The sequence below is a fragment of the Thamnophis sirtalis genome, unplaced genomic scaffold (genome assembly GCF_051295495.1).
Source record: "Thamnophis sirtalis isolate CommonGarterSnake01/CBP01778 unplaced genomic scaffold, rThaSir2_p1.2 scaffold_4, whole genome shotgun sequence".
NCBI lineage: Eukaryota > Metazoa > Chordata > Lepidosauria > Squamata > Natricidae > Thamnophis > Thamnophis sirtalis.
In genome coordinates, this window is record NW_028261384.1 from 22,927,367 (window position 1) to 22,952,209 (window position 24,843).

At 41.3% G+C, this 24,843-nt stretch overlaps 1 protein-coding gene across 2 annotated transcripts in view; it reads right to left on the reverse strand.

Annotated features, from left to right (window-relative positions):
* Positions 1 to 24,843, reverse strand: part of MYO3A (myosin IIIA) — a 101,765-nt gene that overhangs the window by 34,844 nt on the left and 42,078 nt on the right. For both annotated transcript variants that reach the window (XM_087712605.1, XM_087712604.1), the window contains exons 16-24: positions 20,959 to 21,032; positions 20,227 to 20,295; positions 15,103 to 15,308; positions 13,718 to 13,829; positions 12,950 to 13,112; positions 7,326 to 7,412; positions 5,305 to 5,416; positions 3,890 to 4,250; positions 2,231 to 2,366 (exon numbers count right to left, since the gene is read on the reverse strand). In XM_087712605.1, the coding sequence (XP_087568731.1) occupies positions 2,231 to 2,366; positions 3,890 to 4,250; positions 5,305 to 5,416; positions 7,326 to 7,412; positions 12,950 to 13,112; positions 13,718 to 13,829; positions 15,103 to 15,308; positions 20,227 to 20,295; positions 20,959 to 21,032 (1,320 nt within the window). The remainder of the gene's footprint in view (positions 1 to 2,230; positions 2,367 to 3,889; positions 4,251 to 5,304; positions 5,417 to 7,325; positions 7,413 to 12,949; positions 13,113 to 13,717; positions 13,830 to 15,102; positions 15,309 to 20,226; positions 20,296 to 20,958; positions 21,033 to 24,843) is intronic.

The following is a 24,843-nucleotide window of genomic DNA, read 5'->3' on the forward strand; positions in this document are numbered from 1 at the left end:
TTCAATTTAGCATTGAATGGCACAGATGAGATTTAATTTAGAAAAAAAAATTAACTACTACTCATAAAAAAACCTTAAGTTCCTAGGTAACACTCCTGATTTGAATTATCTTCAAGGACAAGCCATATACAATACATGATAGGAAGCCAAATCAAAATACCAGCACAGAGAATAGTCTTTAGAATAGGTGTAGATGATTACAACTAAAACCAGAAGAGGGAGGGAGAAGGGTCTCCTACCCACTGAGAACAATTAAACATTGGAAATTAATCCTCTCTAACCTCAAACCTGCATTTATCCCAGAAGTAGAATTCAACCTAGAAGAGATTCTGCATAGAGATCATCACTTCGTAAGGCCTCAACCTTTCCCAATAAAAGTTGCACATTTTATTAATTACAATAAAATTAACTTCACAGTAAAAAGAACTAGCAATATGGAGAACCCAAATCCTTCAATATATTTTAGGATGACAGATACAGTAAGACAAATAGTATACAGAATTATACTATTAATTTTCCTTGCTACATTTCCAAACAGATAAAATCAACCGCCAGTGCGAGAAATAATCAGATTAATTCACTGCTCCAATAAAAATGTCTAATATTTTATAAAACTATTAAACCAAATCTCCTTTGGAAATATAAATGATTTTTGAAGAGTTATAGTTTAAGAAAAGAAACACTGCTAAGACTGTGACTTTTTAGCTATAGTAGATAAAAATCTTTCTAGAAGTTTTTTTTAAAAAAAGGTGTTTTTTTTCATTTTTATCAGATCTTCAATCACGTTGTTATCCAGACATGATTAAGTCCTTTACAAGCACAAAGAAAATTAAAAGTAATATAAAAGAAGGTTTAAAACAATGAAACAATAATGATTATTTTTTAAAAAGAGAATTTCAGAAGAGCTTGGATGCACATTGAAAACGCTAATTGTTCACTAGTACATTTATTCTATGGAAAGTAAATTGCCCAGGAGTTCAATCAAAACATTTCTGGGGTCACTGACAGTTGTTATAATATTTACAAGTGTATTTTAAAGTAATAAATTTCAGCAGAAGTTTATCATCTGATAATATACTGTAGTTAATTTTGGCGTATGTTATTGACTTTGAAAACATCTATCCTGTGGTGCATGTCGATTCTAGGGGCAAATTGAGACCTGTAATGTACTTAGATGGATCTCAAGCTGGACAAGTGATTAGCTTAGTTGACTTTGGATTCTTATAGCTCATGAATTTTACCATTCAGAATGATATCAATGCAAGTAATCCCTGACTTACTATCATTTGTTTAGTGATTATATGAAGTTATAGTGCAGTGATGATGAATCTTTTTGGCACACGGTGCCCAAACCAGAACACGTGTGCATACACATGCATGTGTGTGCATGCGTGTGCTGGAGTACCAGATACTCAAAGACCAGTTGGCTGCCACGCACATTCCTGTTTTTTGGCCATTTTTGGCCATTTTTTGGCTGTTTTCAGGCTATTTTGGGGGCGTTTTCAGGCCATTTCTCAGGCTATTTTTGGTCCAAAAATGACTAGAAAATGGCTTGTAAACAGCCCAAAAAACAGTCTGTAAATGTCCAGAAAATGGCCTGAAAAATGGCCTGAAAAACATTTTCCAGCACTCTGGTGCCCACGAAGACCAGCTGGCTGGCACGCATGTATGCACCAGAAACCAAAAGAGCAGCTGAACGGTGCATGTGTCCACAGGGATGGCTCTGCATGCCACCTGTGGCACGTGTGCGATAGGTTCGCCATCATGGTTACGTGGCACTGAAAAAATATGACTGATTTTCACACTTACCGTCACACCAATCCCCTGGTTCCATAATCCAGATTTGAACCCTTGGCAACAGGTCATACAAAGTTGCCATGTCCCAGGGTCATTGGTTCGCCTTTTGTGATCTTTTGACAAGCAAAGTCAATAGGGAAGCCAGATTCACTTAACAGCCATGTTACTAATTTAACAACTGTAGTGGTTCACTGAACAACTGGGGTAAGAAAGGTCATAAAATGAGGAAAAATTCACTTAACAACTCTCTTGCTTAGCAATGGAAATCTGGGGTTCAATTGTGGGTATAAGTCAAGGACTACATGTATAAATTGATGATCCTCCCTTGGTCTCTTGAAAGATTAGAGTTTCATGAGCAAATAATAGTTTTATGAGGATAACAGTTGTAACAGCAGATGAAATTAATCTGTTTAATAAAGAGATTAGTTGTTACCAGACTGGTACACATATGAAGAAAGGTGACTGCCAGGATGGTAGTTTGTGGGGAGTTTCATATTCAGCTGATGGGATAAAAGTATGTCGTTCAGTTTCTTCTCCAGTGACAGATAGTTCTCCGATAATTTTGATATCTAGGTGAGAAACACACACAAACATATATAAAATCAAACGATACACCCAAAGGGAAATCAAAGAAGGGAAATCATTCTGAGAAAGAGGATGAACCATTACTTGAAATCTGGTCCTTCTATTATGGATACTTTTCTTACATTAAACTATTACACTATTCGAAATCAAAATGTTGATCATTTTTTTCAGTATTTTATTTCAATGGGTTCTGTTTTAATGTGGACTGAATTAACTGCTTTATAGGAGAGAGGAGGGGGAGGGAGAGAAGAAGGAGAGAGAGGTGGAGGAAACATGTCATTTCTAACTGCCGAGGTGGCACAGTAGTTACAGTGCAGTACTGCAGGCTTCTTACAATAATACAATACAATAGGAGAGTTGGAAGGGACCTTGGAGGTCTTTTAGTCCAACCCCCTGCCTAGGCAGGAAACCCTATACCGTTTCAGACAGATGGCTATCCAACATCTTCTTAAAGACTTCCAGTGTTGGGGCATTCACAACTTCTGGAGGCAAGCTGTTCCACTAATTAATTGTTCTAACTGTCAGGAAATTTCTCCTCAGTTCTAAGATGCTTCTCTCCTTGATTAGTTTCCACCCATTGCTTCTTGCTTTCCCTTCAGGTACCTTGGAAAATAGTTTGACTCCCTCTTCTTTGTGGCAACCCCTGAGATATTGGAACACTGCTATCATGTCTCCCCTAGTCCTTCTTTTCATTAAACTAGACATACCCAATTCCTGCAACCATTCTTTATTTGTTTTCGTCTCCAATCCCCTAATCATCTTTGTTGCTCTTCTCTACACTCTTTCTCCAAGATCCCTTTCATAGTAACTACTGTTGAGCAAGGTACCACCTATAATGTACCTGTGCATTTCATTTTTCTTGCCTAAATGTAGAACCTTACTCTTTTCACCATTGAATTTCATTTTATTAGGTAGTGCCCAATGTTCAAGTTTGTCAAGATCCTTCTGTATCTTAAGCTGATCTTCTGGAGTGTTGGCTATTCCTATCAGCTTGGTGTCATCTGCAAATTTGATGAGTTCCCCATTTAATCCCTTATCCAAATAATTGATGAACATGTTGAAGATTATTGGGCCCAAAACAGAGCCCTGGGGTACTCCACTGCATACTTCCCTCCATGTAGATGCAGTTCCATTGACGACTACATGTTGAGTGGGGTTGGTCAGCCAGTTACAAATCCATCTGGTGGTGATGCTGTCCAACCCACATTCTTCTATTTTATCTACTAGTAGGTTATGGTCTACCTTATCAAATGCCTTACTGAAGTCCAGGTAAACTATATCGACGGCATTCCTCTGGTCCACTAATTTTGTCACATTATCAAAGAATGCAATAAGATTAGTCTGGCATGATCTGTTTTTGACAAACCCATGTTGGCTATTGCTTAATCGGTCTTTCCTCATCTTGGGTCCTTCAAATACTTTGGACTAGAATTCTGATCATCTCCAGAAGGTATAATGGGTGCTTCGGCCCAACACACATAGAGAAAGGTTATTCTAAAATGCTTACCTGCTTGGAGAAAACAGCTAAGTTAGATTTTTCCTCTTCTGGGCCACCTTTTAAAGCTAGGTCATCAGACTCACTATCACCTTGATTTTCAAAACGTAACTTCTTTTTCTTTCTGAGCTGATCTCTTACTCGGTACCCTCGATAAATACTCTGAATGATTAGTGCTGCCTTCGCTTTGTCTTCAGTGGTTTGTTGGCCGGCTTCAATAGGTTTCTGAGCGGTTCGTACAGATCCTCCCTGACTTTCTTGAGGAAAAACACGAGGAGCTTGCTGGCTTGGATTTTGGTCTTCTTTAGGAAGATTTTCTTTTTTTCCTGGGCTTGTTGCCATTTTGGCTTGCTTATTCTTGAGAAGTGATTCCCTGAAACAGATGTAATATATTTAGCGAAGATTACAGGAGACAGTAACCTTACAAGACTACTCAGCCCTAGTTTATGCACTAAACTGTCAATACAGTACTTTTTTTTTTCCAAAATGAAAAGGAAGTGAAACATTTCTTTGGAATGATGTTTTTTTTATGTATGCAGCACATAAGTTTATGTTGCAAAATAAAGGTATACACTGTAATGTTAAATAGTAGGATTTATGGTCACTAGGAGGCAGCTACTGAAGATAGCACTTTTCTGTATATTATGCTATTAAAAGTACAATGGGAAACAAAATGGTGCTTTTACTTTTATCATCTCTCACTCACTGTCAGACCATCCAGTAACAAATTCCTGTCCGGTGAAATGGCCTTCCATATCTACTGCAGAGAAAGAAGAAATGGACTTGGAGGGGCCATTTGAGTCCACTCCAATACTAGCTCTTTGGCCCAATTGCACAAAGGCCTCATTTGAGTGGAAATTTGTGATTCTAGGCCACCAATATCTGTGTTGCCCAGGAAGAGGAGAATGAGATAATTTTTAAATTAAGAAGAGCTCCGCTGGACCAGACCAAGGGTGGTCCAATTCAGTGCAGTATCACTTGGTAATGAACGGCATTCTGCCACTAATGCATCTGTTTTAGTAATTTGCACTCCAGATTGAGTACCAGGTAAAAAGGCTATTCAGTATTATTTTCTTTCTTGTATTTTTTTAAGTATGCTATATTTTCAGCATCTCTAGTTTATCCAAGAGTGATCTAAAAATGCATTTGCTTCCATTCCAAGCAGAATGGAAATTTCACATCTCATTTAATGAATAAAATGTTAAGAATACAGGTTGAAGGTTTCTTCTTTTCCTTCTAACGTAGTTTTAGAACATGCACCTTTCCTAAGTTTCTCTTTTGAAAACAAAACAAAACTTAGTATGAGGAAATCTCCCTTTGAGAAATACTGCATGGCATGGTGCTGCTTGAAATGAAACAGAATATTGTGTTTTATTGTAGAAGAGTTGGTATTTATCAGAGTAATCATAAGTAAAATAAAATACTACCTTCTTTTTTTGAGACTTGTTCTCTCCCTGTATCCTCTGAAGTAAGACTGAATTGTTATTGCAGCGTTGTTTATTTCTTTAGCTCCCTTTTGGCTCGAGAATCTTCTTGTAACTAATATAAATCACAGTAAGAATAAGCCCTTAATTTATTGCGGTAAATCAGCATACTTAAACTAACTCTTCCTTAATCTGGCATTTTTCAGATTGGATTGGACGACTGTTCTAATCAACTATCTTTCTCCCAAACTTCACCCTGCTGGGTCTATAGCTGTAGATGATAGGAATTGTTCTTTTCAGCTGCTGGAGAATGCCAGCTTGGGGAACACTGGATTATACAATCAATATATTATGTGATATGATTTTCATCATCTCTATCCAAGACAATGAGAATTTCTTGTTTTTAGATACAGACTTATGTTATTAGACACTCGCAAGTCTTCAGTATTAATTGGATTCAACTGAATTTAGAACAGAACAGAATAGAATAACAGAGTTGGAAGGGACCTTGGAGGTCTTCTAGTCCAATCCCCTACTTAGGCAGGAAACCCTATTCCATTTCAGACAAATGGCTATCCAACATTTTCTTAAAAACTTCCAGTGTTGGAGCATTTACAATTTCTGGAGGCAAGTTGTTCCACTGATTAATTTTTCTAACTGTCAGGAAATTTCTCCTTAGTTCCAAGTTGCTTCTTTCCTTGATTAGTTTCCACCCATTGCTTCTTGTCCTGCCCTAAGGTGCTTTGGTACTTGACTCCCTCTTCTCTGTGGCAGCCCATGAGATATTAGAACACTGCTACCATGTCTCCCCTAGTCCTTCTTTTAATTAAACTAGACATACTCCATTCCTGCAACCGTTCCTCATATGTTTTAGTCTCCAGCTCCCTAATCATCTTTGTTGCTCTTCTCTATACACTTTCTAGTCTCAACATCTTTTTTACATCGTGATGACCAAAATTGGATGCAGTATTCCAAGTGTGGCCTTACCAAGGCAATATAAAATATTAACACTTCACGTGATCTTGATTCTATCTCTCTGTTTATGCAGCCTAGAACTGTGTTGGCTTCTTTGGCAGCTTCTGCACACTGCTGGCTCATATTTAAATGATTGTCCACCATGACTCCAAGATGCTATTGAGTGAGGTACCACATATACTGTACCTATGTATTTGGTTTTTCTTGCCTAAATGTAGAATCTTACTTTCTTCACCATTGAATTTAATTTTGTTAGATAGTGTCCAATACCCAAGTCTGTCAAGATTCTTCTGTATCAATTTCATCACAATGCTTTGGTTGATAGATACTAAGCATCTTCCACCAAATTTCATAAAAGCAGGTTTGCTTAGGAATGCAAGATCATAAGTCACAGTTCCGCTGTTCAATGCCTTGCCTCTAATCTTTATAACCTAGCATTTATTTGCTTCAATCAGGCCATGCCCAGCTCCTGTTTCCTGATTTCCCTTGTTCAAACTTTTTTGGGGGGCTCCTAAAATCTCACCTCAATGCTCAGGTTTTACTGTTATTCTTTCTTCTTTGAAGTCACTAGGCTCTCAATTCTCATGGGATTTAACTCTTTTTGTCTACTTCCCCTATCTGGAAAGTTTTTCCCCCTCCCTCGACCTTCCCCCCCCCCTTAACCAAGGGTGGAACTACCACTTTTCATTCAATATTCTATTGCTCACTGCCATTGGCTGATAGGATCATGGTGTCAGAAACAGTTCGGGGTTACTGCAATAATTCTGCTCACGTAGGCTGCCTATTGCTTCAGCAGAAAAGTCTATGAAGAACTCCTATTTGACTTGCAACTTTAGAAAAAAATAGTTCAAGTCCTAGATTCTGATTTCTAGCTCTGATATCTGGCTTCACTCCTGTGTCCTGATTCTCAGCTACCACTTGTAGTCGACTACTAGCTCAGGCTGAAACAAATTAGGCAGAAATAGAAGAAACAGTTTTTCCTTCTAATTCTGTTGACAGCTATGCATTCTGACTGTACAAACCTTGATGCTATAAGTGGAAAGTCTTACCTGACTGGAGCTTGATAATCCACATAGCTGTTCCATACACACTCTTTGCCTCTGCAAATGCTTTGCGGGTGATATATCCCCTGTAAGCTGAAGACAGAAAGTGAAAACCTCTAAAGCAAGCTGTTGTATTTTCCTACAGGATTAACTTAGTTAGTCACATCTGCAAGGAGGAAGGGAGTGGATGAAAGATTATTCTTTGGGACAAACTTTATTGTCTTTGTGGCATACAGCAGGGAGGTGACACGGGGCTGGATCCAGGCGGTTGTTACCGCCTCCCTTCGGGAGGGAGTCTTTCCCCCCGCACTTAAAGAGGCGGTGGTGAGACCCCTCCTGAAGAAACCATCCTTGGATCCAGCCGTCCTTAACAATTACCATCCAGTCTCCAACCTCCCCTTTGTGGGGAAGGTTGTTGAGAAGGTGGTGGCCTTTCAGCTCCAGCGGTCCTTGGAGGAAGCTAGCTATCTCGACCCATTCCAGTCCGGCTTCAGGCCTGGCTACAGCACAGAAACCGCTTTGGTCGCATTGACCGATGACCTCTGGAGAGCCAGGGACAGAGGCTTCGCCTCCATCCTGGTTCTCCTTGACCTCTCAGCGGCTTTCGATACCATCGACCATGGTATCCTTCTGCGACGACTGCGGGAGGTGGGGGTGGGAGGCACTGTTTTGCAGTGGTTCTCCTCTTACCTCTCGGACAGGTCGCAGTCGGTGTTAGTTGGAGGGCAGAGATCGACCCCTAGGCCCCTAACATATGGGGTGCCGCAGGGTTCGGTCTTGTCCCCCCCTACTTTTCAACATCTACATGAAACCGCTGGGCGAGATCATTCGGCGGTACGGGATAAAATACTACCAGTATGCTGACGATACGCAGCTGTATCTGTCCGCCCCGTGCCAACTCAATGAAGCGGTGGATGTGATGAACCAGGGACTTGAAGCTGTTAGGGACTGGATGAGGGCTAACAAACTCGTGCTCAACCCAGATAAGACCGAGTGGCTGTTGTGTTTCCCTCCCACCAATTCGGCATGTATTCCACCTCTCAGGCTGGGGGGTCAAACATTATACCCCTCAGACAGGGTCCGCAACTTGGGAGTCCTCCTGGATCCACAGCTGACTTTCGAACACCATTTGTCAGCTGTGACCAGGGGGGCATTTGCCCAGGTTCGCCTGGTGCACCAGTTGCGCCCCTACCTGAACCGGGAGGCTCTCACAACAGTCACTCGGGCCCTTGTGACCTCTAGGCTGGAGTACTGCAATGTGCTCTACATGGGGCTGCCCTTGAAGAGCATTCGGCGACTTCAGTTAGTCCAGAATGCGGCCGCGCGAGCGATTGTGGGTGCACCTCGCTTCACCCACATAACACCTATCCTCCGCGAGCTGCACTGGCTACCTGTCGATCTCCGGGTGCGCTTCAAGGTGCTACTTGTCACCCATAAAGCCCTACATGGTAGTGGATCTGGGTACTTGAGAGACCGCCTACTGCCAATTACCTCCACGCGACCTATTAGATCTTATCGATTAGGCCTCCTCCGAGTTCCATCTGCCGGTCAATGCCGACTGGCAACTACACGGAGGAGAGCCTTCTCGGTGGTAGCTCCGACCCTATGGAACGATCTCCCCATGGAGATTCGTACCCTCACCACCCTCCAGACCTTCCGCACAGCCCTCAGAATCTGGCTATCCCGTCAGGCCTGGGGCTAAGACTGTAACCCGCCCGAATGGTATGAATGTTGCGTTTTTAATTATGTATTGTCTTATATGTTAAAAGTTTGTCTCCCCACTCCCTTTTTGATTGTGAGCTGCCCTGAGTCCCCCCAGGGAAAAGGGCGGCATACAAATAAACTTCAAATAAAAAAAAATCAAATCAAAACTTCAAGGTTTGAAAGCAGCCAACGAGGACTATAGGGATTGGACCATGTCATAAAATAGGTGGTCGTACACCCATGATGGCGAACCTATGGCATGCATGCCAGAGGTGGCATGCAGAGCCCTCTCTGTGGGCATGCACACTGTCACAAGCTGCACTTCTGGTTTCTGGTGCCAGCTGGTCTTCGCAGGTGCTGGAATGCTGGAAAACAGCCCCCAAAACAGCCGGAAAATGGCCTGAAAACAGCCCCAAAAATGACCAAGACCCGCTATAAAACAGGCATGAGTGCGCCAGCCAGCTGGTCTTCGGGTTTTTAGTCTCCAGCATGTGTGAAGACCAGCTTACCAGCATGTATGTGCATTCCAGAAACCCAAAGACCAGCTGGCTAGCGCGTGCATATGCAACAGCCAGCTGGTGTTTGTGTTTCTGATGTTCCAGCACTCTGACGCGCCTGCGCGTCTGCGCATGCACGTCTGTTCCAGTTTGGGCACTTGGTGCCAAAAAGGTTCGCCATCACTGTCCTACATAGATGCGGCCAGTATAAGCATTTTTTTAAAAAACTGGACTTCAAGGTGAGGCTCTATCTTTGAATTGTAAAACTGTGACACCTCCAATGGTTGAAAACAAGAAAACTGGCAGGAAAGCAAACAGGAGAAACAAGAAAAAATTAGTGCTCATGGACATTAAATACATCTAAAATCATAGGTTGCTCACTCCTCTTTTAGGACATCAAATACAATGAAATTTTATGTAGATATCCAGGCTCATGACAAGAAAACACAAGTTTATTCGACATAAAGCTTTCATTTAGGAACAAGAATGCAACTTTCCTCTCAAAATGGAAAATTCACACTTTAAAGGAGATCAAATTGGAAATGGGTTTAGGGATCAAACTGACATTTAGGAAAAGCTTAAATCTCAAACAAGATGCTCTTATCTTTTCTGCTAAAGTGTTATAGTTGCTTAGTCAACAACCAACTTAATTAATCCTTCTAATCTTAGATCTTTCAGGTTTTGTGTTTATTATTGTATTAAATATTTATTGTATTATCGTAATATTGTATTAAATATTGTAATACATATGTATGTATTTATTATTGTTTATTTGACAACACTGTCAGAGAACTTCTCTATGCTCACAATATTAGACAATTTTCTGCTCGGAAATAAAGTGGATGAGTAGACAAGACTATCAGTTGTAATGAAAAGCCACCAATGCAAAAAGGAAGCTTTTAAAGAGGAAATGGTCAAGCTGGAAATGGATTCTGACACTATGATGAGAAAAGACAGAAGAGAACAAAGCAAAAAAGGAGGGAAGCATTGGATTACATTACTGGCTCTTGGTATAATATTTTGGTGACTTGGAAATTTTTAAGGGGGTTGAGAGTATCTTCTCATATTCCCTTGTCCAATCAATCTCATTGGTAGGAATTACCAATTTCCCGGCAATCCCCCACTTTGGCTACAGGTTGATTTTCTTCAGATATTCTCCAAGTCACCAGTTCATGACTCATGGGAAGGGCAACCACAGAAGTCAAAATGTCATCAAAATAACAAAATTTGCACTATGACATCCCAATACAAGCTCTATTTCTTCCATACTTTAGTGTTAGTGGGGGGGCAGAGATCGTCCCCTAGGCCCCTAAATTATGGGGTGCCTCAGGGTTCGGTCTTATCCCCCCTACTATTCAACATCTACATGAAACCGCTGGGAGAGATCATCCGCAGGCACGGGATTAGATACCATCAATATGCGGACGATACTCAATTGTATCTGTCCGCCCCGTGCCAAATCAATGAAGCGGTTGACGTGATGAGCCGGGGTCTTGAGGCCGTTATGGACTGGATGAGGGTGAACAAGCTTGTGCTCAACCCAGAAAAGACCGAGTGGCTGTTGTGTTTCCCTCCCAAAGATTTGGCTATTATTCCACCACTCAGGCTGGGGGGTCAAATTTTATACCCCTCAGAGAGGGTTCGCAACTTGGGAGTCCTCCTGGATCCACAGCTGTCATTTGACCACCACTTAACGGCTGTGACCAGGGGGGCATTCGCCCAGGTTCGCCTGGTGCGCCAGTTGCGACCCTACCTGAATCGGGAGGCTCTCACAACAGTCACTCGGGCCCTTGTGACCTCTAGGCTGGAATACTGCAATGTGCTCTACATGGGGCTGCCCTTGAGGAGCATCCGGCGACTTCAGCTAGTGCAGAATGCAGCCGCGCGAGTGATTGCGGGTGCACCCCGATTCACCCGCATAACACCTATCCTCCGCGAGCTGCGCTGGCTACCTGTTGATCTCCGGATGCGCTTCAAGGTGCTATTAATCACCCATAAAGCCCTACATGGCAGTGGATCTGGATACTTGAGAGACCGCCTTCTGCCAATTACATCCCTACGACCGATAAGATCTCATAGATTAGGCCTCCTCCGTATTCCATCGGCCAGCCAGTGTCGGCTGGCAACTACAAGGAGGAGGGCCTTCTCAGCAGTAGCCCCGACCCTTTGGAACGAGCTCCCCGTGGAGATTCGTACCCTCTCCACCGTCCAGGCCTTCCGCATAGCCTTGAAGAACTGGCTCGCCCGTCAGGCCTGGGGATAGGATAGTTACCCGCCCGAATGATGAGTGTTTGTTGTTTGCTATTTTATTACATGTTTTGTCCTACTGTCTGTATTCCCCTTTCCCAGTTTTTGTGTGAGCCGCCCTGAGTCCCCTCAGGGAAAAGGGCGGCCTACAAATTCTAATAAAATTCTAAATTCTAAAAAAAAATTCTAAAAATACTTGTATGTGACATCATAATACAAAAAAAATGGCAGAGTTTACTTTGTGATGCATGTATGTGATGCCCATCAAGGAGGGAAATCTTCATGTATGCAGACTTGAGTTTCTGTTGTGGCCCACCAGCAGAGCTGGGAGCAGAGTTGGACAGTGAGGAGGTTGGGGAGGAACATGGGCGAGTCCTGGAGGCTGGGGAAGGCTTGGACGAGGGCTCTGCATTGGAGGCAGAGGTAGAGTCAAGGCCATCTGGCTGTTCTCAGCTGCCTTCGGAGCTAGACAGCAGTGAGGCAGAGGAACAGCTGGAGCCAGTTCCCAGTGTGCGCATGCGCAGAGCTGCCAGAAGAAAAGAACAGCTAAGAAAGCAGGGTTGACTTGGGAGTAAGGCCACAGATGGGTGGTGAATGGCCCCTCCCATAGGAAATAAAAGAGGAGCAAAAAGGAGTGGGCTTTTGCAGAGGAAACAATTCGTTCATTTATTTGTTCATTTCAGGAGTGTGAAGATCTGTCCATGAATCTCAGAGACTCTGTGCCAAGTATTTCCTTGCACAGCACTGCATTTGGAAAATGTTTACATGGCAGCTTTTCAAGCTAGATAAGTTCTGTGGTCATAACTTTACCTTTGAAATACTGTTTACCAGGCCTTTGCTGAATATGAATGAGATGAATTCACATTCATTTAATAAAAGGGGTTTTGTCAAGACCAGGAATCTGCTAAAAGCCAAACTATAAATACAAAATAGAACAAAATAACAAATATATATATATATATATATATATATATATATATATATATATATATATATATATATATATATATATATATATATATATATATATATATATATATATATATATATATATATACATACATACATACATACATACATACATACATACAATAGTAAAATGGGTATTGCCTTTGTTTTATACTTGAGCATCTTATTCTATGTAAATACATGCATATATGATGCTAAAAATATTTTTGTTACCTGATTGTATTTTAATTGCACTTGCTTGCCTTTTCTCCTTCAACTTTTTAAATCTGTTTGAACAAAGCCATCTTCTCACATAGATTTGAATCAAAACAATCCTATGAATTGTCTCCTTTCTCTTTATATTTAGTTGCTCTACGTGGTAGTATTTCAGAAACACCTGTTAAAAAAGAGGAGGATAGATTATAAAGAGGAGACCCATTTAATTCCATAGATAACATTTCCAATGATGATTGCTCTCTAGCTAAGAGGAAGCTACCAAATACCTGTCTTAAAAAAATCCCCCAGCAACATTGGAAGTCAGGATGATTAGATATGAAAAATGTCCAGGGAACAGAAGTTCCAATTTTTTGGTGGATAAAATATCAAATAACCTGTCAAATAGAGGCAATTCTGAATCTGACATTGAATTCTAGATAAAACAATGTTACTTCTTAGATGATTGATAATGGTGCATCACACAGAAACATTTTTTGCAATATATTCTAAATATCTATGAAACTGTATACAAAATAGCCAGAATGTAAAGTCACAAATATATTGGTTAATCATAACTATTAGGCCAAGTTCAAATTAATGAGTTCACTATATTCTTTTCATCAAATTATATTAAATAAGTTATTAAAAGAGAGAGGATAATTTTAAAAAACTGGTGGCATATGAGTGAGCCTCCATAACACTATATTCTTGATTATCCTACTTGTTTCAGCAGGAGCATTGCAGAAAATATTACAGGTGGATAGTGGCAAAGCATGGAAATAGTACCTTTGTTTTCCCAACCATCCATTTAGTCAACTTGGCTTTTTCCAAGATGGCAGTACAAGTAGCAGAATTTATAGGAAGTTCGTTGCTGGAATTGTAACAAAGGAAATAGTATCTACAAGAGAAAGAAAGAGTCCAGCGAAGAAGGAAAGAAAAAGAGTGAGAGGAAAAATGTGAACTATTTAATAATGCATTTATTGGAGATATTGTATTTGGTTCTTATTAGATAAGCTGTAAATAGACTAGCTCATTTTTCAGAGAAGAAAATGCATGATGCTCCAGCTACCTTCTCAAGAAGGCCACTGTATTTTTTTCCTGCCTATGTTAAGTCTTGTCAGCTTTTATTGGTATAACATGGGTGACAACATACTGAGTTTGTACAATGTAAACAACTCTTTAAAGGATTGAATATTATAGCACTTTTTCATTTGTCTATCTATCCACTTCCCCATCACCCACCTAACTAAATTACCATAAATTACCACAGTCTAGTTCAACTCCATTTATCTGCAGGATGGCCACTCCCCACTAGAGGGGCCCAATTACTTTGATCATGATGGGAGAAGCAACTGGTTGTTGTCCTGGAAATTTGGGCACCAATGTCAACTAGTGTTTTCTTCTTTCCTCAGGAATGGTCTCTAGTTGGAGACTCCAGATAGCTTTGGGAAGATCTGATTCCAGATATTCTTTTGAGATTTTTAAATTTGTATTTCTAAGGCATTTTTGGTTTGCATTGATTATGTTTGATGTGAAAACTAGTTTGGTTAAGTGGATAAGGTATCAGGTCAGAAACCTGGGGACTGTGAGTTCTAGTCCTGCTTTAGGCATGATAGCTTGCTGGGTGATGTTGACCCAATCATTTTCTCTTAGCCCATGATGTCCATTTCAGGTGACAAGCCACCTCTGGTGAAAAGTCCTGTTTCAACCAATGGAACAATAATTGGTTGATCTGCAAAAAAAGCACACCCTGCATTTGCAGGAAAACACTAGGAGAAAAAATGGTTTATTATTTTGATCCAGCTATGGTCTTTTTTGATAGTTGTGGCAGGTTGTAAATCTGTAAGTAAATAATTCTGAGGATTTATTTATACAAATCAAAAGTCCAATTGTAATATTTCAAGTTAAGTTTTACATACTTGCTGTTCCTTCTTTGTCTGACCTTTCCAAGTGAAAAAAAAATCAGAGATCCTTCTTACTTTAAAGAGGCTGGTGATTGTATGTATATATTTAATTAATTAATTTGCCACGTTTATTTGCTTATTTTATATGCCTCCTCTCTTACCTTTAAGGCGATACTAGCGTTCTTTTGGCAGAAACACAAGCAGATAGAAAAAACAACAGCAGAAAAGGAAGGAGGAGCAGAGGATCTTGTTTTACGAAGGACTTACCGCTTTATGAAGTTTGCAAAAAGAATACGATGAGAATAGCCCTGTTGCCGAATCCGAGCTGTTTCCAAAATTCCAGTGTATCGCAACTGAATCAATACTTTTTCTTTGTCATATTTGTTTGCCTGACGATAGTTGTTTGGTTTAATACACCGAACAAAATGGGGCTGGCCAACCGCCAGTTTGTACAACAAATCCATCAATGAGTTCTGAATGGAAACGATGAAAACAAAAGATTTGGGATTCTTTTATAGAATCTTAATTGCAAAAACTGATAAAGCTTCTGTCGGCAACATTTGAAATGTGCCTGGCTTGAAGAATAACTACAGGTGATCGTAAGTAAGCAATGAATTAGCTGCAATAACTGAAAGAGCAGCTATAAATAATCTCTTGTTCTCACAATATTTTAAACAATTCAAAACTGAGTGAAGAAAATGTCAGGAAGAAGTAAATGTTTGGGGCCGGTGAACATATTTAGAACTACCATCAAGCCACCACTAATAAAATGCCAGATGACCTCAGAGCAAATAACTACGATTGATTTCCACCATAACCTTTAGTCTTGGAAGATTTCTACCATCCCATCTGCTCTGAGATACCCTTTTGTATGGCTGCCTGGGAACCTTAAAAGAGGGAGAGTCAAGGTGGTCACACTAGCAGTTCTGATATTAGCTCCTTATTTCAGAAGTTGAGAGAAATACATGTAAATACAGATAGTCCTCGGCAGTTCATTTAGTGGCCGTTCAAAGTTTCAACAGCACTGAAAAAAACAATTTATGACTGTTTTTCACACTTACGACCATTGCAGCAGCCCCATGGCCAAAATTCAGTTGCTTGGCAAGTGGTACATATTTATGATGGTTGCAGGGTCTTTTGCGACTTTCTGACAAGCCAAGTCAATGGGAAATCCGGATTCACTTAATAACTATGTCAATAACTTAACACTTAACAACCACGTTACTAACTTAACAAATGCAACCATTCACTTAACAATTGTGGCAAGAAAAGTCGTAAAATGGGGCAAATTCACTTTAAAAATGTTTCACTTAGCAACATAAATTTTGGGCTCAATTCTGGTCGAAAGTCGAGGACTACCTGCAAAAATAATGGTAGAGTGCTTTGCTTTAGGATACACTATTTTACAACCTCACTTAAAAAAATTAAAATAATATTTTAATGTCAGATGGAATATGGAGTCGGCAAGCATCAAGAATAGTGTATCAACTGTGAAGCTGGCCTGATGTAAGCCATTTTGAAATGTGCCCACACTGGAGTTGAGGTATAGGGAGAGGGGGGAATAGAAATAGTTGGAATTTTGTAGCCAAAACAAAATACTTTCTCTTGGGAACCAAGAACTTTCCCACAGTTGGCCAGAGAGAGAGAGAGAGGAGGAGTGAAGTTACCAGGCAACTGGACCATGTGACTGATAGTTTGGGAAAGGGGAAAATTTTTACTTTTAATTAGGTGAAAACTGCGGGAACTTTCAGAGGCGGTTTTCATCAGGTTGTGCCAATATGATATTTCCAAAAGAACTATTTTTTGAGGAAACTACCTGTCTTGAAGTTTTGTTTGCTATGAAAGTGTTACTTGGAACGCTGACATTGTGCCTGTAAACACAGCCTACCCAGTAATGGCTAACCTTTTTCTAAAGGTGTGCCAAAACTGTGTGTGCGTGTGCTATTGTGCATGCCCACTCACTTGCGCATTCATGAGAGAACTCCCCCACCTGCGCATGTGTGAGTGACCCCCTTCCACTGCACATGCCCAAGTGACCCCCATGTTGGGGGGAATTTTCCAGAGGCTTTTCTGAAGCCTGGGGAGGGTGAAAACGGCCTCCCCCGGCCCTCCGGAAGGCCAAAAATCAGCTGGCTGGCATGCCAGAGCTGAGCTGAGCGCTGCTGAGGGCTGCTGTGTTGGCAAATATGGCTCTGCGTGCCACCCAGGGGTGGGTTTCAACCGGTTTGCGGTGGTCCCTGCGAACCAGTTGGTCGCTGAACCCGGAAGTAAGTAACTTCCGGGAATGGCGAAGGGCTCGCCCGCCCGCCCACGGTCCTTACCCGGTTTTGACGAGTTCTGCGCTTCCACGCATGCGCAGGATGCATACAGCACCTGCGCGATCGTCCAGGAGCAGCTGGAGCGTCGCGCAGACGCTAGTACGCATGTGTGCACCGTGTGCGTGCACGAGGACGCCGCCGGCCCCGTTCCAACCGAACCGGTTGGAACGGGGTGAGAAACCCATCCCTGGTGCCACCTATGGCATGCATGCCATAGATTTGCCATCACGGGCCTAATCCAAGACTGCTTATCACTGCTCTCAGCTTTATCAGTCAGGTGCCACAAAACAGCAGGAGAACAAAGCTGGCAAAACACTAAGCGATTTCATCCTATATACTGAATGAAGCACCATTTCAAAAATAAAATTAGGCCTACATCAATGTGTCGAACTTGTACATGACTTAAAACAATTAACCCACCTGGGAATGAGATGGATGACTCACCTTTGCTTTGAATATATAAATAACTATGTGCCAAAGGTATCATTAGCAGGTAATGCTAAATGAAGTATTTAAATTCCTGTCACATCTACGTCCTCCCTATTGACAAGAGATTATTTCTTTATGTCAAGTGTAAACTTTCATTACGGGACCTAACTGAACTTTATAATCCTAGGCTCTTTAGGCAAAGTTTACTTAAAGGGAAACATAGAGGCTGAATGTGCGTAATGGACAAAACACAGAGGAGAAAGGAATTTTCAATTTGGTTGTCTATGAGCTCTTACCTATTCAGTACAATGCATTCATTGCTGAGACTTTTTGGTGCTTAAAACTGTATGTAGATCATAAAATTGTTTATCTTAACTTCTTGATTGCATACGCTTATGCTTACAGTCATGTAGATCATGGTGACCTCTGATGCCAAGCAAATTGGTTGTGTCTGATGTCTTAAGCTAATACATTGCATGTAGGGGCTCTAGCACACACACTCTTCCTATTATGTACTCCTAATGAGCAGAGAGAGATGTAATTGCCTCTTGGCAATTAATGGTGGTTGTGGCATAAAATGGTATTCAAACAGGGGTTCTACAATGGCTCAATGCAAATTCTTATTCAAAACAGAGAAGCTAATTGTGCAAGCACCAGGGTGCCTCAAAAGAAAATGGTAGCAACAATGTAATACTCTTGTAAGTGCATTATTCAAATGTAAATTTAAAAAGCATATTAATATGCTCCTTGAATGTATAATTACAATTTCAGTCAGCATCACAAACCAAATGCTATAATTGACATAATAATCAAACCCAACCAGAGAGTGACAAAAATCTTTGGCAGGGACACATACAAGCAATATGATGAATATGAATATAATATGGAACATAACAAAATTATAGTGTATATTTTTCTCTGACTTAAGCCTATGAAGAGAAAGAGTCCTTTTAATTAAACGTGACCTGATGATTAAAGAACCCTATATTTTTCTTTGAAACAATATGGAAATTGTTTGGAAGTTATTTTGGAGGAATATTTGTTTGATTTCCAAATCTACACTAAAGCCTTGGGATTTCCTAGGAATCTCCAATCCAAGTCCTACTCAGGTCCAATCCAATTTAACTTTTTGATTCTATGCTCATTTCTCAAGAATGCCTATAGGCTTTGGTGGGACACAGAAATATTTGAATATATTGATGGTTGGAATTTTATTTTGGAGCATGGCAATTAAAAGTATCTGAAAATAAAACAAATCAAGTGGGGAAGGGCACATGAACCTACCAGAAATTGTTAGTCACTGGCAGGTAAATGCTGGAATTTGTGAATTCCAAAAGAAAAACACAACTAATGATGGCATCTCTTTAAAAAGTTTAAATGAAGATACAGAATCCAATGATGATAGCATATATTCTGAAAGATTCACATATCACAAATATTATTCTTTGAGTAATACCAAATTTAAATTAGAACCAATTGCTGCAGCCATCTCACTCAAGTATTTTCTTCCTAAAATTGCCTTGAGATAACTATGTAGTTATTAAGTTCATCTGTATCCTTAGGAAATATTTAGAAATTGTTTCAAGTAGCAGACTGGAACAGGCAATGAATTTTGCCCAAGTCTTATCCACTGTCTTCTGCAGGGCCACTTAGATCACTGTTTCTATACCATCCAGGTAACCTGACTTGAGCTAATGCCACAGTTTGCTCATAGGCTATTTAGTCTAGGTAGAGGGAAAGGTTCCCCTCGCACATACTGTATGTGCTAGTCGTTCCCGACTCTAAGGGGCAGTGCTCATCTCCATTTCAAAGCTGAAGAGCCAGCGCTGCCTGAAGATATCTCTGTGGTCATGTGGCTGGCATGAATAAATGCCGAAGGTGCATGGAACACTGTTATCTTCCCACCAAAGGTGGTCCCTATTTCTCTTCTTGCATTTTTACATGCTTTCGAACTGCTAGGTTGGCAGAAGCTGGAACAAGTAACAGGAGCTCACTCCGTTATGCAGCACTAGGGATACGAACCAATGAAATGCCAATCTTTCTGGTTGACAAGCTCAGCTTTTTAGCCACTGAGCCATGGCGTCTCTCTATTTACCCTTCCATTGTCAATAAGCTGGTTTGTTTGTGCATACATGTATTATGCCAATGATATTAGATGGACAGAATCTTCATAAAGAAAATTAGTGGATTTAATAGCTATTTCACTAATAATGAATTGAAGTATTTTCTCCCAGTCTTTATGCATTAAAATAATATTCTTTATACATTAAAATAATATTCTTTATGCATTAAAATAATATTCTAAAACACTAATATTAAACGTTTCCTTGCCCTCTCCTGGATGTACTTTGCTCATTTCAAGGAGGTAGGGATAATGAGGTTTAGCTGGTATTGAGAGAGGAGACTAATACCAGAATATTCTAAGGCTGAAGGCAGATTGAGAAGTTTAAAATTTTTCCAAAAAAGTGAAAATATTAAAGAACTTCCATATTGAGGCGGAAAAAACTAATAGGAATATCCATTGAGTTGTCAAGAGTCAAGACAGTGTAATGGGAGAATTGACTTTAATCATTTAATTAGAGAAAGTAGCATGGATAGTTGTATGAATAACATGCATTAAAATATAAAATAAGCAATCTCTTACTCGGAAGTAAGACGCAACTGTGTGTGTTTTGCTTGCTTCTCTTGGATGCATGGAACCTTCCTGCTGATTCTGTATAATCAAGAAAGAAAAATGATTGAATCTGCCCCACAAAATGATCTTTTAAAGAATTCAGTTAAAACCTACATGTATCCTTTCTAAGCTATAGGTGCTGTTATTTCAGAAACATAGAATACTTTATCATACTGTATATCTGCAAAAGCTGAACATTTTGATACAAATGTTTGTCACAAATGTGAAGAGAAACAGCACACCTATCATTCTCTTATTTATTAAAACATCATCCATCTAATGATCATATTAATTACAATAGTAATAGTAGTGTAGCTCTTTCAATAAAGTTGGATGTAATTCTATAATTAAAATTTTTGTGTTTTCTCTTTTTCAATACATTTGCTAGCAAGTTAGATTCTGTGAATTCAGTGACCCACACTCACCAGTAAAGGTATGTATGGATTAACATTAAAGAAAATTAACAATTGAGAATTAATTTAGTTTTCTCTCAACTCATAAAACTACACCAGAAAGGAGGGAGATGTTGGTTTTTCTGATACAGAACAAAAATGAATTGTACATTTCAAAATACCCTGCTAAACAAAAATAAAATAAAATACCTGAGTTGAGGAAAAAGACAGCCTCCCCCCCACCCCATAAGGATTAACAATTTATCTACTCTAAAATCTGATTTAGATAGCAATCCAGGGACTCCTTTACTTTTATTTGGTTGACTACATTCTGTGGTCTCCACTTCTCACAATTTATTGCATGCTTCCTCAGTGCCAAATTACCTGAGAGAGAATGAGAGAGAGAGAGAGAGAGAGAAGACATCAGAAATTGGTAAAAAGGGTCACTTCCTGGATTAGTCAGGGAACAAACAAAATTGGCCATTACATTTGCACAAAAAAGTTCTTCATGAAAATATCTTTTTATTATTTAGTATTTGCCTCCCTCATGATTTTTTTTTAGGTTCATGGAATAGACCCCCCACCTGAAAGATGGAATTACCTGTTATCTTTCAAAAGAAGTCTTAGAAAATAGGGATATTGGTAAGAATAATTTCCAGACTTTTTGTTGTGCATACAGTACTTTCTGGGTCATTTTTAGATGACAAAAAGAACACAATGATGTGTCTTTACTGTTTTCTAGTCCATCTTTTGTCATTCTGATGCTTGTTTGAATTTTATTATAGGCTTTATATTACTTGGTTTTCAGGGTGCTGACTTCCAAAAAAATTCTGCAGCTGGAAAGGTAACTAAACATTTCTCACAAATAAAAATAAAACATTGTGAACAATGGAAGATATAAGCTGGCCTTCAAAATACACAAGTTGTCCAGACGGTCCTTATTTTTCTTTTACAAGAACCCCGCCCCCGATGATTGGGAAAATTATGAGAGGATGGAACATGTATCTTTCATTTGTTCTTTTAATATTATTCTATAAGTTGAATTTCTCAAGATTCTTCCCAATTTTCTTTCCCTGGATCTTCCAAAGCCTCACACAAGTGGTTAAGATGGCTTAGCCTGATTAGAAAGTACTGTACAATTTCCAATGGCCTAGTGTGACAATGCAATGTATGACAAACCAGTCTTAGACTCCATGAATGGTTCAGGAAACAGTGCATGGAAGCAATCCATGGGGAAAATGAGAAAAGTATTTTATAGAGCTGCTGTCACCTTTCTGAGCGGCAAGATAGAAGCAGCTCATTTTCTTAAGGAGCTAAGGACACATTCCACCGGGCAAGTAATGTGCACAACTGCGACCCTTAAAAACGACACACAAAAGACAGCGCTCAGACTGTTTTCCAACATCTGTGTTTGGCCCTCAAGGACCAGCTCAATTTATGTCTCTTTTTCCAGTTTCACAGAGAACAATATCTCTGAGATTATAGCTGGATAATGGGGGGAAACTGTTCTTTCACCAAATGTGTGTTTTCTGATCACCAAAAATTCTATTGACAATTTTTTTTTTTTGGTTCATTTTATTAAGACTTATAGGCCGCCCTTCTCCCTGAGGGGACTCAGGGAGGTTTACAATCATAAGGGAAGGGTGTGCAGTAACAAGAGACAAACAATAAGTGACCAAAAATAAAATGGTAAACCACAACATGCATTCAACAGTCAACACTCGGGCGGGTAAATTGGAAACCTATCCCCAGGCCTGCTGGGAGAGCCAGGTCTTGAGGGCTGTGCGGAAGGTCTGGATGGTGGTGAGGGTACGAATCTCAACGGGGAGATCGTTCCACAGGGTCGGAGCTGCAACAGAAAAGGCTCTCCTCCGTGTAGTCGCCAGTCGACATTGACTGGCGGATGGAATCCGGAGGAGGCCCAGCCTGTGCGATCTAATCGGTCGGAGGGAGGTAATCGGCAGAAGGCGGTCTCTCAAGTATCCAGATCCACTACCATGGAGTGCTTTAAAGGTGGTCATCAGTACCCTGAAGCGCACCCGGAGACCGACAGGTAGCCAGTGCAGCTCGCGGAGGATGGGTGTAATGTGGGTGAACCGCGGTGCGCCCACTATCACTCGCGCGGCTGCATTCTGGACTAACTGCAGTCGCCGGATGCTCTTCAAGGGCAACCCCATGTAGAGCCCATTGCAGTATTCCAGCCTAGAGATCACAAGGGCTCGAGTGACTGTTGCGAGAGCCTCCCGGTTCAGTTAGGGCCGCAACTGTTGGACCAGGCGAACCTGGGCAAATGCCCCCCTGGTCACAGCCGACAACTGATGGTCGAAAGTCAGCTGTGAATCCAGGAGGACTCCTAAGTTACGGACCCTGTCTGAGGGGTATAAAATTTGACCCCCCAGCCTGAGTGTTGGAATGTCAGCCAAATTATTGGGAGGGAAGCACAACAGCCACTTGGTCTTGTCCGGGTTGAGTACCAGTTTGTTAGCGCTCATCCAGCTCTTAACGGCCTCAAGGCCCTGGTTTATCATGTCCACCGCTTCATTGAGTTGGCACGGGGCGGACAGATACAATTGTGTATCGTCCGCGTATTGGTGGTATTTTATCCCGTGCCTCCGAATGATCTCGCCCAGCGGTTTCATGTATATGTTAAATAGTAGGGGGGATAAGACCGAACCCTGCGGCACCCCATATGTTAGGGGCCTCAGGGACGATCTCTGCCCCCCGACCAACACCGACTGCGACCTGTCCGAGAGGTAAGAGGAGAACCACTGCAAAACAGTGCCTCCCACCCCCACCTCCCGCAGTCTTCGCAGAAGGATACCATGGTCGATGGTATCGAACGCCGCTGAGAGGTCAAGGAGAACCAGGATGGACGCATGGCCTCCATCTCTGGCCCTCCAGAGATCATCGGTCAATGCGACCAAAGCGGTTTCTGTGCTGTAACCAGGTCTGAAGCCGGACTGGAAGGGGTCAAGATAACTAGCTTCCTCCAAGGCCCGTTGAAGCTGGAAGGCCACCACCTTCTCAACAACCTTCCCAATAAAGGGGAGGTTGGAGACAGGACGATAGTTGTTTAAAATGGCTGGAATCCAAGGATGGTTTCTTCAGGAGGGGTCTCACCACCGCCGTTTTAAGTGCGGCGGGGAAGTGCCCCTCCCGAAGGGAGGCGGTCACGACCGCCTGGATCCAGCCATGTGTCACCTCCCTGCTGTTGGCAACCAGCCAGGAGGGACACGGGTCCAGAATACAGGTGTAGGCACTTACAGCTCGAATGGCCTTGTCCACATCCCCAGAGGCAACATTCTGGAACTCAACCCAGAGATGGTTTGCCAAGTAATCCCCCTGTGTCTCGGCTGGATCTACTGCGGTGGAGTCCAAGTCCGACCGAAACCGAGCAACTTTGTCCGCCAGGAACTGGGCATAGTCCTCAGCCCTACCCTGCAAGGGATCTCCCACATCCCTCTTATTAAGGAGGGATGTATCCCTCCTTAATGTATCAATACATATGTATCAATACATATGTATAATTTGGGATAAGAAAGTGAAGAAGCAAATGAAAAGTGTATTTGTTATCTTTTTAAAATACTAAAAATAAAAAGCAAATAAAACAACCATGTCCCTATTTGAAAATGGTAGTTCTGCCACCGAAAGTGATGGTGGCACTTGTACAACTTCACTTAGTACACCAATTGTTTTTCCTAGGTTGGTGTGCCCTTCACTCATGCCCTGGATATCTCACAACTGCCTTGAAGATCATCTGAAATCCTCAAGTAGTATAGAATGTAGTAGCATGGCTAATGATTGACATATCTTGGTATGTATTGTGAGTTGCATTGGTTGCCAGTTTGCTTCCAGGTGTGATTTGATGTGCTGGTACTACCTATAAAACCCTACATGGCCTAGGGCCCTAATAGTTTGGTTATATGAGAGACCTCCTAGCTCACATAGCATCTGCCCAACTGATTTGATCTGGCATTATTCGCCCACTCCAGCATCCTTCAGTTAAACCTATTTATCAGCGCCCTGAAAGTACCTGCCCTCTTGAATGAGATTTGAATACCACTCTCCAGAGGTGGGTTTCTGCTGGTTTGCCCTGGATTGGGCGTACCGGAAGTGGTGGCGGCGGCAGGCTCCACCCACCTGCCTGGATGCTTCTGCGCATGCACAGAAGCGTCACGCGAGCATGCCCGAATGA